The sequence below is a fragment of the Asterias amurensis genome, chromosome 1 (assembly GCF_032118995.1).
Source record: "Asterias amurensis chromosome 1, ASM3211899v1".
NCBI lineage: Eukaryota > Metazoa > Echinodermata > Asteroidea > Forcipulatida > Asteriidae > Asterias > Asterias amurensis.
Genome location: NC_092648.1, coordinates 6245716 through 6261720, shown reverse-complemented (window position 1 = coordinate 6261720; position 16005 = coordinate 6245716). Strand labels below are relative to the sequence as shown.

General features: G+C 39.4%; 1 protein-coding gene across 1 annotated transcript; it reads right to left on the bottom strand.

Annotated features, from left to right (window-relative positions):
• Positions 1-935: 935 nt before the first annotated feature.
• Positions 936-15867, bottom strand: LOC139944226 (CAAX prenyl protease 2-like). Its single transcript, XM_071941203.1, has 9 exons — positions 15495-15867; positions 13935-14040; positions 13064-13144; positions 12124-12184; positions 11560-11630; positions 8824-8932; positions 7488-7559; positions 5854-5916; positions 936-4445 (listed from the first exon to the last, which is right to left on the bottom strand). Exons 1-9 carry the CDS (start codon positions 15635-15637, stop codon positions 4243-4245), a joined length of 909 nt encoding a protein of 302 aa, XP_071797304.1. The 5' UTR covers positions 15638-15867; the 3' UTR covers positions 936-4242.
• Positions 15868-16005: the final 138 nt, after the last annotated feature.

Below are 16005 nucleotides of genomic sequence, written 5' to 3'. Positions count from 1 at the left end.
ATTGAGTTACCACAATGGCAGACTTACATTTGTACAAGCACTGTTATTTTTTACGTGGCTTTACACAACATCAATGGTTTGGGCTTCAATCGTTGATCTCCTTTAAAACTGCTGTAAAGTTAATACCCCCCCCCCCTTCCCATGAGGCTTGGTGCAGTTGTCCTATCCATTCTGGGCTAAATTCCATAAGGCCTGTAACCATAAAACTTGCTAGAGAAGCACAGAAAAGTGTTGCTTACAGAAACAGGTTACCATCCAAAACATTAGTGTGACTGGTGCCCCACTCAATTTGTGCAATTTGCAAGCAGTATTTTCTGCTTAACATCTTGTATTTTAGAAATTTGGCCCTGTGTTCATGCAGATCAATGTGTTTAATGCAATTCTTCAATCAGGAAACAAACTTAGCAGGGATCTATGAAATGGGTAGGGGGTTGCAAAGAAAGTAACCTGGTCAAATTTAATGGCTCTTAAGCAAATAATCGACCAGACGGGAGCAGGGAATTCCATGCTTTTGTCCAGCATATTACAGTCAAGCTGGGAATGATTTCTACAGTGCATGGTGCACATGCATTCTTCGATTACAGTGAGTTGGCTATTAAAGATGAAGCGCTTGTCCTATATAGGCCAAGAGTGGTGACCACAAGTTTTTGCAAAAAAAAAGCCACAATATGTTTTAATTTTGGGGGGTTTAATTGGTTACATAAAATGCATTGAATATTTTCATTACAAAATTCAAAAACTCTATAAACATGTGAAAAGACAAAGTACTGCATGTAGTAAACGAATTTTCCAGAACACTTGTTAGTAAAATTCATCGGGAATGTAACAGCTTTTTATATGGTTATAACAACTTGAAACCCCCTAAAAACATATTCCCCCAATGTATTTGTAAAGCTCTTATAAATATTAAATGACTACAATTAATAATACATGTATTCATTTACACCCTGGTTAGGGCTTCTGTGTTTTTAATGTCCAACGCTTTAAAGGCACTGGACACTACTGGATTGTCAAAGACCAGTATTCTCACTTGGTGTAAACCAAAATATGCATAAAAAACAAACATGTGGAAACTTGGACTCAATTGGTCATCAAATTTGCAAGAAAATAATGAAAGAAGAAAAAACCTTGTTGCATTACGTTGTGTGCTTTCAGACACTTAATATAGGGCTTCAGCTGAAGTAAGCTGACGTATTCTATTATTTAAGTGAGAAAATACATTCTTTCTCACGCCGTTTCTCACAAAGTGTTATACTATCAACAGCTCTCCATTGCTCGTTACCAAGTAAGTTTGTATGCTAACAATTGTTTTGAGTAACTGCCAATAGTGTCCGGTGCCTTTAAGAAATTGCTGATCAAACATTTGTGACAAACCAATACCATACAAGACATAGCATTTTGGTTGGAAGCAATTCTGCAATAACACAAACAGAGATAGGAAATCAAAGCTAATGAAAATCGCATTAAGCTTCCATATAAGAAACTAAAGTATAACTATAAATATCAATGTACAATGGTGTTATATCAGTTGAACTATAAATACTCAAACATGTAATGTTATACCCAACTGTGTAGAAGACAAATCCTGAGGCTGCATTGTATACAAAATTACACAACGAAAACTGCATCTTCACAGTTTTGAGCTAGAATTGAATAGTATAAAACCTTTTGCACCGACTTTGCGATTGCTTGTCTAAGTAAGTGCCCTTACAATGAGACCCTGTCACTTTTCAGAACTGTTATCTTTTCAAGATAATTGACATTAAGTCTTATGCTTACTTGAACTTCTGGGACCAAGTTTGTCCCAACCATGTGCGACACGATTCTGTATCTTCAAATACTTTAGTTTTTACATATTTTATGGCTAAAAACTTATATAATTTTGTTGGGATAGTCAAATTAAGCCATGAAATATGAGTAAATACAGTCAAGTAAAAAAAAACTTTTCCTCCATTTCTGGTTTACTTGTAAACAATTATGAATTTTGCCAAACTGACACTCATATTGGGGTGTCGTGGCCGAGCGGATAAGAGCACCGAATTCAAGCTCTGATGCTTCTGTTCAGCAGAGTGTGGGTTTGAATCCCGGTTGTGACACAAGTGTCCCTGAGCAAGACACTGAACTATAATTGCTTCTCTCCACCCAGGGGTAAATGGGTACCTGTGAGGGCAGAGATGGTTCTTGTGATTGATTTAGCCGAGTAGCGCATATATTGCACACAGGTTGTATACTCCCCAGGGCACTGAGATGGTTTAAGGAATGATTTAAGGTCCAGTGACCAGAGGTAATAGCTGGAAGCGCTTTGGGACACCCTTCAGAAGTGAAAAAACGCTATATAAAAACTTAATATTATATTATTATTATGTTATCATTAAACTAACGTAATGGTCTCACAAATTCAGGGGCGACTGGAAAATTGGGTTTCTATAAAACACAATGCCAAAAAATAGTCCTACTGCATAGTGTCGAATGCATCCCTTCAAAGAGTTTTAATCAAATGCAGCATATACAATGTTTGCATTGATTGATTTTATAGACCATCATCTAATAACTATCAAAATATGATTAAAAAACCTCAACTACCTGAAAATTTCATTGAAATAAGTACTTTATTTTAATAATAATAATAAAAGCGAACAAATCTGTCAGTCAGTGATGCACATGGCACTCTTTGCTCGGCCCCAGCGGCCAGTCTATCCAGGACCACTGGGATGGGCCTAGGAAGTACATCATGCGTGCAGTGTATTTCTATGGTGCAGTGTGATGCATGATGGGACTGAGCATTTTCTGGATAGACCAATGAGTGTGCTTGATACGTTTGCCCATCCCAGCGCCTGTGGTTAAGGAAAGGTGCTGGGGACGAGCGAAATGGCACTCCAACATTACCATCATTTATCCTGTAAGGTTTTTAAAGCTACGATTTGAAGTGATCTTTTCCCTTCACATGGCACCATGTATGCTGGTATACAAAATGCTGCAAGTCAGCTCAAGTAAAACATTTTTCTGGAACCATATAGAATCTGGAATTCAGACGTTAGCCGTGTTCCATTGGACTTTTTCATACGCTTCCACGTGGAAAGTTACCGTGACTGGCTTTTGTGAAATTCTACCGTACATTCCCACCTGGACTTATACTCTGCGACGTTTGCATAGCAAGTACAGTTGTTCCCATTGGACTTTTTAGTGGCCCTGTTAAGTTACCGTGGCTGCGCGAAAGTCTTCCGCGACCTCTTTCGGCCTGTTAGTTTTAAATCACGGTCATGGTAAGTTGACAGGGAGGTCAGTTTACCATGCGTCTCCATTGGATTTAATTTTGTCATTTTACAGAAAAGTCGCTGTACTTTAACAAAAACAAGTCCAATGGGAACACGGCTCTATGTTTATATGTAGCTATAGGGAGTCAGCTCTAGACTAGTCAGATAGTTCACTTGGAGGGAACTCTGACTTGTCTTTGAGTGTTTTAACCAGTGTTTGCGGCCTGCAGACCACTGAGTTTTACTGAATTGAACATCCATTCAAACTATTCAACTGCACAGGTTTGGATTGTCTACGACTGGTTTGGATTGTGGCTTGTCATGTCTTGGCCGAGCGGTTAAGGGCACCGGATTCAAACTCTGGTGTTTCTGATCAGCAGAGTGTGGGTTTGAGTCACAGTCGTGACATCGGGCCGATTTCACAAAGCAATAAAATTCATCACAAGACAAATTGTCAGTATCACCATAGTGATTTGTATTGTGACATCACACTTTACTTAGCAACTACGATTGATTTGCAGTTAGGATCAATCTTAGCTCTTTGTGAAATCGGCCCGTGTCCTTAAGCAAGACACTTAACCAAGACACTTAACCATGATGCTTCATCCTTCAAATGGGACGTACAGCCATTGGTGCTGTGTGTTATCTAACGCACGTTAAAGAACCCAGTGCACTTTATCGTAAAGAGAAGGGGTTCACCCCGGAAATCCTAGTTTGATTGCACATATTGCGCCACAACACCTTAAAAACTATTACATGGTGATATGTTGAAGGAGTAGGTCTCATAATTCAAACGTACTCTCACATACCTTGCAGGAAAAACTGTATGTTAAAGAGCCTTGAGCGTCACTGAGTGATGGATATGCGCGTTATATAAGAAGACACTATTATTATTATTACTTGCAGGCTAGATGGTGCATTCAAAACCACAGTGGACGATATTGAATGGTCAGACAGCATCAAACCAAAAACAGAAATCTTTCATAAGCTATGACCAGAGGTATACCTGATTCCCATATAACTCTGGAGTGGTTATCGGAAACAACAAAGCAAAGAAGAGTAGCAAACCAACAATGAACATACTCCAGATGATTAGTTGCTGTGTTCTACTGTACCTAGAGATGTCATCAAATGCAGGAAAACCCATTATATTGCAGAACATATGTGTTATAATAGAGGCAATTAGATGACCTGTACAAAAGACAAACAAATGTTTGTGAGTATTGAGTGCAGTCTCCTTCAGCTCTTACAATAATCTAAGCATTTACATAGCATTCTCACACAAAAAAGGTATCACAACGCTTTACAACAATAATATCAAAGCAATCACCATCTAACAATACAAAAGGAATAAGAATGAAATAAATAGCCTAGCGATGGAAAAGGTGAGTTTTAAACGATGTTTTGAATTCAGTAAGTGAAATAGCATGACTTATTTAATAAGGAAGATTGCTCCAAAGATTTGGTGCAGCTGCATAAAACCCTTGGAAGATCAAGTGTATCTCATTGAGGTTTAGTGATAATCCTTGCATCTGAGCTGGACTGGAGTTAGCCCTATATAGGACTCTTTCTCTGTACACAGGAACAGAGTCCTAACTATTGAGGCCCGTTTCTGGGGTGAACAAATTTCACAGCTTCATAACTTAAATCTTACCTGCAACAAGCCACTAATTTCAACAGATTCACATTCCATGGCGGCATACATTTTTCTGCGGTGGGTTTTGGTCCTCATATATTCCTCACAAATCTGTCATTTTTGTGAAATAATGCAGCTTCCAATGTTAAAAAATTCCCGTTTCGATCGTTTTCTCTGTCTGTTGTCGTGCGTACGCGTATACATTCGCGTGCAAGAAGCATGATGCAAGCTTAGACGCATGAATTCTTGGTCACCGTATCTTGACTGCACAGCGTTAACACGCAACACAATTCAAAATTTGCGGGTCGTGCGTCTTGCGTACACACGGCAGACTGTGAGAGTACGAACAAAAATGGGAATTCCTTAACGTTGGGAGCTGCATTATTTCATGAAAATTACGGATTTGTGAAGAATATATGACGATCAAAACCCACCGCAGAAAAACATATGCTGCCATGGAATGTGAATCTGTTTGAAATTGGTGCTTTCTTGCAGGTAAGATTTGAGTTATGAAGCTGTGAAAATTTTTCGCCCCAGAAATGTACCCTGATGTCCAGGACGTCACTGTAGTACAAAACGAAAGTGTAAGGCCACCAGGGCTAGACTGGAGTGTGCGATTAGGCTGGTTAAGAGTGATACGCTCAGTAAGATAAGGGGGCAGTTTCATTCCAACATTTATATGTGATGGTTAACAGTCGGCATGTCTGTGAATGGGGAGCCAGTTGAGTTGTCTTACCATTTTGATTTTGGGGTTTATTTTAAAACCTGGGAAGTGGCATGTGGGATGTGACTTTTTATTTCAGATATCAAATAATAAACCACAAGAGAAACTGACGTTGCAAATCTTAAAGAACTTTGAATGGTTACATGTAAAAAGGTTGGTCATCCCAGTTGAAAATATTACCAAACCAAGAGAGTAAGAGTATGAAGCAACAAACAAATAACACATATCGTAATTCTTACCCGTTCTGAGAAATATAAAAGCAGAGAAGGTACCAAAGACTGTAGTGTAGAAAAACTGGAAAACTGTAAACAAAAATGGAGCTTGTTATTTCTTTAAACTTTTTACACACAAAAATGTGAAAATAAATGTCCTATATCAAACAAAACCACAAGAGAATTTCACTGGGTAGTATTTAAACAATTTAGGTTTGGTAGGATTTGAAACTTTGCATGGTGGAAATAAGATATAGAAGAGTTTGCGGTAACACCATGTAATGACTAATCTCTAAATGAGTTGGGTGGTTCTGAAAAGAACCGTTGGTTTAACTCGACGTTTCGATCAGTATGCTCTGATCGTCTTCTGGAAAACAAAGGTTTGAACAAAGACAACTTTACTGGAGGGGGACTACTTGTTTGTGTAGGACGTCCTAATCTAGAGGTCAAAAGAAGGTGGTCATTGGCTCATCCTGCACTCAGCGCGTATATAGATGTGCATTTGCCATTGTGGCGTTATAGTTTTACCTCAAACATGGTGGCGTGATGACGTCAATGCATAAGGTCTGTTGTCCCCACGGAGGTGCTCTCCCAAAGAGTGCCTTGTGGATTAGGGCTAGTTTGAATCCACTGATTTTCATATTTAATCCTTAAAGGCACTGGACACTATTGATAATTACTCAAAATAATTGTTAGCATAAAAACTTACTTGGTAACAAGCAAAGGAGAGCTGTTGATAGTTTTTGAGAAAGAGGTAATTTCTCACTCAAAAATTAAAAGACTTCAGGCCTAAAGCCTTTTATTAGGCATCTGAAAGCACACAAAGTAATGCACAACAGTGTTTTTCATTATTCTCTTGCAACTTCTATGACCAATGGAGTCCAAATTTCCACAATTTTTTTTTTTTTTTATGCACATGTTGGAAAACACCAAGTAAGAATACTGGTCTTTGACAATTACCAAACGTGTCCAGTGCCTTTAACATTTATAATCACAAAAACGTTGCAAACTACATAAAGGATATGTTCTATATTGGGACACTAACAAGTACAAAATGATATGAACAGATGTAATAAAAGAAATAAAATACAGTTGTATAAAGTGTATTATAACACCCCTTGCAAGTATTCTGCCTGCTCATTGGTTTAGAGCGCGTCACATGACATGTCTTAGTTTTGCTAGACGACGGCCGTGTGATAGTGCGTCGGTTTGCCATGCGCTAGTCCGAAGACTAGCACACGGCGCCGTGCGCTAGTCCGACAGACTAGCACACGGCGTGCAGTACCCAGACGTCTGTTGCGTGTACGAGGATGATAAATTAATAGTCTGTAACCATTTCGGATTGCACGACACTACATCATGCAACACAGTCAGTAAAAGTGTTTGCAATCTGTATTCGCGTCGTCCGTGGATTGTAGCAGTATTTAGAAATGTTTGGGGTGTTATAAAACAAATATTGACTGCTTTTACTCGTGCAATGGTTAAAAACTATGACTCCCTCGGTGATCCCGGAGCGTTCTATTTTCCCTCGGCTTCGCCTCGGGAAATCAGAACGCTCCGGGGATCACCTCGGGAGTCATAGTTTTAACCATAGCACTCGAAGCAGTCAATATTTGTATACTGACATATGCTCTTATTTCTAGGAAGTGTCTGCAACTTACTTGTGTCTAGCCATATCATTTGAGGTTTCTTCACTCCCAGCCGTACATTTTCTATGACGTGGTGAACATGTGCTAAATGGATAAAACAAAAAGTGCCGTTAAAAAGTGCTATATTAATTATCATATTTATTATATATTATCATTTCAATCCAGGTGATAAGTTATCATGTCACACTCACATGGTACGCCCTCTATGGAACAGCGTCCCACTTCAACTGAGAACAGCAGATACTTGTTCCCACCTCAAAACACATCTCAGAACATATGTTTCAGAAACCATTAAAGCCTTCAAACTATTGGTTGTCTTGTCTATTAGCAGCGTTCTTGTTTTTTGCACCAGGAGTGTCATCATTGACAGACATGGCGCACTAGAAATGTTTAACATTATTATTTATTACTTCCGATTCCACTACAGCTGGCATACATCTGTGTAATTTTTGCCCAAAACTATACAGCATTCATTTTATTTACAGGAAACAGAACTTATGGGAATTCTTTAAAAATTACTTTACATTATTGAATTTGTAGCTCCATTCTTTTGTAGAAACTGTTTTCCTTTGTACAATCCTTTATCTTAAAGGAACACGTTGCCTTGGATTGGTCGAGTTGGTCTTTGAAAAGCGTTTGTAACTGTTTTTTATAAAATGCATATGGGTAGAAAGATGTTGTAAAAGTAGAATACAATGATCCACACAAACATGCCTCGAAATTGCACGGTTTCACTTTTACCTCGTCGACTAACACGGTCGGCCATTTATGGGAGTCAAATTTTTGACTCCCATAAATGGCCGACCGTGTTAGTTCGCGCAGTAAAAGAAAAACCATGCAATTTCGAGGCAAACTTGTATGGATTATTGTATTCTACTTTTAAAACATCTTTCCAACCATATGCATTTTATAAAAAACGGTTACAAACGCTTTTTATAGACCAACTCGTCCGATCCAAGGCAACGTGTTCCTTTAAAACCAACCAGAACCAAGCAAACAAACTTGTTTACAGTTTGGTTTGACCAAATCAACCCACATCATCACTAGAATTGTGAAGACTCGAGTTCACCTTTGACCATAGCTCAAAAATGTTTCTGGTTAATCCTGGTTCATACTTCCTATGAATGCGAATGTGAAGCAAATTTTGACGTCACAGCTCTGTTTTCGCTGCAAATGTTTCGCAGGAGTTGAGCACATTTCAACTGTTGCGAATTATTTGTTGTGAATTTGTGACGTCAAAATTCGTATCGCGTTCGCGTTCGCAGGAAGTATGAACCAGACTTTATGCTTATAAAAGAACACGCGCCTACAATTTAGTATAAAACTTACTACAAACAAAAAAGCTTACCAACTCCGAAGAAGAATGGACAAATGAAGATAGCACTAGTGTTTCCAACACAAGGCACAAGTAGAGGTAGCATGCAAGATCTGAAGACAATTTCTTCTGTGATTGGACCCTAGTGATCGAAAATAACAACAAAATTAGTGAATTTGCGCCAGGTCAGCTGTAAATATTTCTAGCATGCTCAAAATATCAAATGGCAAGACCATACAAATAACATCAGTGTGTTGGAGAAAGTTCACAACCCAACAAGCTTAGTTTCAGATGGTCTTGAAAGCTGCCCCCGAGATGTGAAGGAACAAACCCCACAAGAGTCAGAACAGCTAAATTGTCTAAGGCAGAAATTGTCAAAAGAATTCGAAGGAGAAAGCCGTCTGTTTTGAATTTTATTTGATATTGGTCAAAAGAAAGAGCATTGCAGTAGTTATTTTATTACTGTAATAACCAAATGATTTTTTTGCAATTACTCATTGATTTTGTACCATCTTTTACAGTACTTGAATTTGCCAAATGTTGATATTGAGTATGCATCTATGCAATTTTTCTGGTACAAACAGTATGGCTAAACCAAGAAGCCATGCACCTCTCTTTCCCACTCCAACAACCACTCGACTCTCCACATCACCTCCGAATCCAAGTCACCACAGGCATACCCAACCTACATTACAGCCAGAGACGACGATCAACCGATCGTGGTTCAGGCACTCCACTGGCCGAACAATTCTTATTAAAGGAATGCAAAGAAATGGAAAAACGACTATCGGAAAGACTCAGTCAATACCCATCAAACCAACAACAACCAAGATCTCCTTCATACCACCAATCACAGCCTGCACCGAGAAGAAAACCGTCAACAGACTACAGCTTCTCACTGCCAAGCCAACGAATGATGGACAATCAACCCACTCCTTCAAAATTCCAACTGATGCCATCCCATCAAGTTAAGAGCGTACCAATCTACACTGGCCGTGAGGGTACAAATGTCTGCATCGAAGATTGGGTCACTCAGAGATTTTAGATACCTCATCGAATCTACCGCCATGTCAGATGATATGAAGTTTGCAACGATTGTCAGAAATCTTGGTGGACCTGCCTGCAAGTTGGTTCTCCACCTACCCAGCGACGAACAAACTCCAAGCTACGCATTAACTGAACTGAGAGCCCAATTCGGAGAAACCTTGAGTATTGGCGACCCCCTTGCAACTTTTTACGAGAGGTTCAGACTACCAAAAGAGTCACCTAGTATTTATGCTTTGAAGCTGGAAGCCACAATAAGAACAATAGAGGAACGCATGAATGATGGTGTTGCCTTACCTTAACGCAACAGCATGCTGACCCAACAGTTTATGCGAGGTATCAACAACGAAAAGGTGACAAACCACCTAGCACCAATGAAGCCACGTGACATACTGTTCAGAGAGATTCAGACAGAACTATAACAGATAGAATGAGAAAATAGAAATGCGACAACTCTCCTTCAAAAACCTGCAGAGGCTAAAGCTCAACTCAGTCTCAAGTTACTCCGTCTGAAATAGAAACATGCTCCCGTCAAACCCAACAAAAGGAACAGCCCATGACGTCAGCCATCCCCACTCACAGCCTCCATATGCATCGGGCCCCAGTAGTTACAACCAGCCACAAAAGGAACATCAAACACAAAGAGATGAGATTCTGCAAGACCTAATGATGAGAGTTCAGCAACTTACATTGGCGGTGGAGAAAGTCAACAAAACTCCCATGGCTACATCATACTTATCCCTATCATGGTACATCTCCTTCAACCAACCAAAGCGTCTACGTCTTTCATAAGTACCAAGAGGGTCACATCGGGTGCAGAAGAAGAGAAGAGAAATGCTACACTTCAAGAGACTCCTCCTCCAAGAAAATCCAGCCAGGCCAGTACACTTGTCTTATCCTGCTAAGCTGAGGATGAAAGAAGGAGACGGCTGGAGAATCTTTGACGTTGATGAGGTAGATAGTATGAAGTTCAATACCAAATCTTTGAAAGAAGTAGCATACATGAGCTAGCGACAACCGCTCTGGACAGGGGGCTTGGGAAAGTTTTTTCTCGGACCACCACGGGACGGCGACCGCCCCAATAAGAGAGAGATGCTCAAAAGCCAGAACAAAAGTGCTCTGTACCTTAAGATCTAGAACCATGCAATCACCTGGGCCAAATTTCATTAAGCTGCTTTAAAAGCAGAAAATATTGCTTCACAATTGTATGCTAAGCAGAAATGAGCAGGATACCAGTCACAAATTTTACATTTGTTTGTGTAGTTTGACTGGTGACCTTATTCTGGTAATAATAAACATGTTGCACTCAGCTGCTTCTTGTGCTTTTAAGCAATTCCATAGAGCAGCTCTATGGAATTGCCTCTTTGGGCCCTGTTCATCTTTAAGACACTCATTATATCAGTCGTGTAAAGATTCAGTGTTTTACATGAAGTTTATCTGTTCTCAACCTGAAAAAACAGCTGTTCAATATTTTGATCAGGCCAATAGCATTTCGAACTAATGCTAAAAATAGAAGCCAAGTACCCAGATCTAAGACAAATGTGTCATATTTCACTGACGTACGTCCAAATTGTACGTCCAAATGTATGTTTACTCGGGACTACACTCCCAACTTGTGCAGTTTCGCAAATTGATGACGCAGTGATTGCGTAGTAGGGGTGTAGCATGTTTGTATTTTATCAAAAGTGATGTAATTAGTGCGGTGTGCGATTGACTTGAACTTACTACAATGTAGTTGCGTACAGACGTAGCCACAACTCGGCTGTTGCTCCACCACTTCTTGAGGGACATGGAAACTAGAGGGAAAAAAGGAATTAGTTAACAATCAGTAAATGATCTTTAAATCTAGTCTGACACTTTCACTAAAAGAAAGTGCCTTTAAAGCATTGTTGTGTTACACACCAAGGCGAAAAAACCAGGCAGCAGAGCGGGGCAGGTATGTGCAACTATTACATGGAACTGTTATATCACTCATTCTCAACCAGTAGTTACTGGAATTACTTTGTCTGAACCATGGTTATGATTAGTTCAGTACAATGCAATGGAATTGTGCAGTAAACAAAACCAAATGTCAAACCAAACTTTGCTACTGTAATCGTTATCTTCTGAATTTGAGCTCCACCAAGATATGTTTTGAAAATCAAACCCCAAGTTCCTGAACACCTTATATGTGTTTCCTTGCAATAAGTTTATTAATAAATATATTTAAACACAGTTAACTTGGAAAGTTGCCGTTAAAACTGTGAGAAAAACAAACAAATAATGCAGGAAAAAGGACAATACACTTACTAGGAAAATATTGTCTGATGTCACTCAAAATCATCATGTACAAAGGTCCTAAAAATAGTATCTTCAGAAAGAAAATAATGAAGGAGAAATTACATAAAATGTTTAAATCTTGAGAACCTAAACTTGCACGAGAAAATATTTTAAATGATAATGATGAAGCAAACAATGATTTAGCAATTCCAGTAATAACAATAAAGGGGCAAGGTTAAGGTTTACAACGAAAGAAAGTAAAAAATAAAATAAAAAATACAACAATGAAAAAAGAGCAGGGACCCCTGGACACACCCCCTGGATTCATTTCAGAACAATTTCTCAACAATAATTTGTTATCAATGAATGATTAGATTTCACCTTTCTTTTTCAGAGTTTTAAAGCCATATCACATTAGTTCAGTAAAAAAAAAACTTTATACCTAAATTTTTGTAAATTGTAACAAATCAGTTAATGAAGTAATCCCCATAATCCTTGTATCTAGCAAAGGAAAATATTGCACGTCATCATCATCTTCATAAAATACAAGGTTTTATGTTTTCTTCCAGTGAATGTTTACACTTTGTGTCAGCAAGAAGTCTAGCTCTGCATCTCTTTAGTTAACATGCAATGTGATCCCACTGCTGCTACCATGGGTGGATAACTTCACATAGAATAACACTTCCAGAGTACACTTTTATTCCACTAAGAAGCATTGATTGGCTACCAGGGTTGGGAGAATAGCGCCCTCTAGTGAAGATATATTACAGATACAAACTTTTGTTTTGATAAAATTAAGGCCCTTTTCGAAACCACAGCTTCGGCTTTGGATTCGGCTTCAGGCTCAGTCCTCTTGTCTGAAGCCCTGATGAGCCGAGTCTAGCCTGAGTGAAATCTGGAGCTGAAGTCGTGGATGCAAAAAGGGCCCATGTTAGGCACTGCTAGGAAGGCTAAACCTAGACTCACTTACCATTGTTAGTAATAGAGGAAGGCATAGTGATGTTAGGAGACCAGTCTGTCGTATACCAAGATACTGTAATAATGAACTACCCTGTAAAACCAACATAAAAATGATGTTCATTTCATCCTGTATGTTTATCAGATTGGCACAAATTGTGGACATCTAGCTGGGTACATCACTGTGCGAGCAAACAGGATGTCTTACAATCTTTTAAACACCCTTTTTTAATTTGACAGGGTCACACCTTGGACCACTGGCTGATTTGACAAGGAATGACCCACATACTTCTTTCTAGTGTATGAAAGCACCCTTGAGCAAGTTCGAGTGCGCACAAATAGTCCACCAGTGGTCGACCACAGACTAGCAACGCACATGCGCAGTGACGTACTCACCCGAACGTCTCGTTTGGTAGTCTAGTCAACCTTCCACCTTTTCGTTAAAGTGTCACTGGTTCCCCTCTGCGCTTAACACATGTTAGAATGGAACATGCTGTTGGGACCAGTAAAGAAACCATGGGCTCGAGGCTGGTTCCAAATGGTCGACCACAGTAGTCAACCAATGGTCGACCAGCCTGGGTTCGAGTAAAAATGGTCAACCTTTAGTTAACCATTGTGCACACTCGAACTTGCTCCTTGTTTACAGGTTTCCTTAGGCTTCCGAGATAGTGATTTAAAGTTTTACTTATAATGGAAGAGTAGGGGTTTACCCCGGTATTTCTGGTTCATTGCAAGCACCCTTGTATACAGGTTTCCTCAGGCTTCGAGCTACAGTGATTTTAGTTCACTTATATGAGGCATCCTTGGTTTCATTATAGAATAATAATGAAAAGAGGGTAGGAGGGTTAGAAACAATAACTTAAACTTAGATTATGCCATCTCACCTTTCCATCTTCACTCTGATGTGCCTGTGTGAGAAGTAAGATTGGTGCTAACAGGGACACCACAACAGCACTTAAACTTCTTCTCCTAATTGTGGCTGGGTCATCTCTGTTGAAAAAACCAACAAACCAAAATGCATTATATAGGCCTAACAATGTATACAGTTTTGACCTGAAAACCAGGCCTGTTACTTCATTCTTCTTACTAGGGCAAGGCAGCTGACTCTTGGTAAAAGGGTACGGCTAAGAGAAATGATAGTTAAAGTACTTCTCCCATTTTGACAATATCTGTTAATATTATGTGAAGATTAACATAAAATAAACCAAAAACCCCAAATATGGTGCCAAACAACTGCGGTCAGGTTGGCATCTTTCCGGCTAGTTGCAATAACGTAACCCTCCTCCCGATGGGAAGCCGTCGGGAGGAGGGTTACGTTATAATCGCAACTACTTTCTGGCTTCCCTTCCCAGCTCAGGCAAGGGCACTATGTGGTTTGGATATATTCCCTATTTGACTGCGTGGGTTTTACAAGGAATATTTATCAGGATTTTCCTCTCACACAAGCCACATAAAGATGAAATTTCCTCATTGTCTTCTCTCTTCTCATTTGGCTCTGCTTACTTGACTTGACTTTTACCAAATAAAAAACCCAAGTGCCCAACAAATTATGGAAACTTTTCTGTGGTTTGTCTGCATTATAATGATCATTATTATTTTTTACAATAATTACTAACTACTAGGGGCCTACTGTTTGAAAATTGTCCACAACTAGATCCAGTAACCATGGTAACTGGGGCGCTGCTGCTCAATTGTTTCTAAATTTTGACATCTGCGGTTGTAGTCAAACATTTTAAAAATGAGTACAGCACCCCAGTTACTGTGTCATAAATACCCTAGACAGTTTCTCTACTCCTATTGGTGGAGAGCGCGTCATGTGGGGGTGTTTAAACACTTGATAATGACCAGCTGGAGCTATTTATAATAAGCTGGCTTCCGCGTAAGATTATCACGCGGAACGCAGTTCACTACAGCTATAGTAACAGCGCGTAATCTAAGTGCGGGCACATATTCTAAGCATGCGCGCGTACACACAACCCACGCGCATCAAACAGATTCTTCACAAAGCTTTTGAAAAAAATATTTCAAACCTCGAATTGTTAAAGTGTCTATAATAATTGTATTTGTTTACGTTTTTTAACAAAAGGGCATTTATGAATGGGAATAAATAAAAAAGTGACTCGTTCTTAAAAGTCCGTTTAAAACCTTGCAGGGTCGTTGCGGTAGGGTCGTTGCCGTGCGATAAAGGCCCTCGCCTTCGGCTCGGGCCTTTATCACACGACCGCCGACCCTGCCGGCTTTAAACGGACGTTTAAGAACGAGTCGCTACCCTCCCTTATTACACAACATTATCATAAAACACAAATTTCAATTAAAAATGCAAACAGAAATTCATAACCAAAGAATCACACTTTTCAGACACACTGCACAGGACCACATATTCACAAAAACAAATTACACTAAAAAATAACATGCTACCACAAACAAAATTCAAGTATACAAACCTCGGTAAACCTGTTCGCCAAATGTACAAACTGCCAACATAGCTGACACCAAAAAAGAGGCACGATATGACAGCTCGGAGTACAGAATCGCACTGAAATAAGAGTTGGACTCTTGCTAAGTAGCTTTCTAGTAACAACACCATTCTGAACACGTTGTCTGCTTGAGCATGGAGGAAAGAAGTTTGACCGGCTCTCAAGTTGAGACTCAACTCAGCTCAGATGACTTGCTTCTGTTAAGTCTTCAGCAGAGCAAGATAAACCAGGATTGTCTCAGATCTACAGAGAATATCAAACTCTGCCGGCCCAAACTTAGCTGGCACTGCAGCCCGGCAGATTATTTGTTGAAAATACGGAAATGTATTCAGATCACACACACACACTCAGTTCTTTTTAGTAAATAATTCGTTGTCGCGGATTACCCAACGGCTGTTTTATTAGCAGAACAAATTGCCCTAAACTTTTTAGTACAACAAAGCAATGTATCAATGTGTTTATTATAAAAAAACAGAAG

Coding starts and splice junctions, on each gene's coding strand:
- LOC139944226 (XM_071941203.1), bottom strand. CDS start 15,637: ATGGTGTTGTTACTAGAAAGCTACTTAGCAAGAGTCCAACTCTTATTT. Junction 14,041..15,494: donor TGGCGAACAGGTTTACCGAG/GTTTGTATACTT, acceptor TTTTTTCAACAG/AGATGACCCAGCCACAATTA. Junction 12,185..13,063: donor TTCCTCTATTACTAACAATG/GTAAGTGAGTCT, acceptor TTCTTTCTGAAG/ATACTATTTTTAGGACCTTT.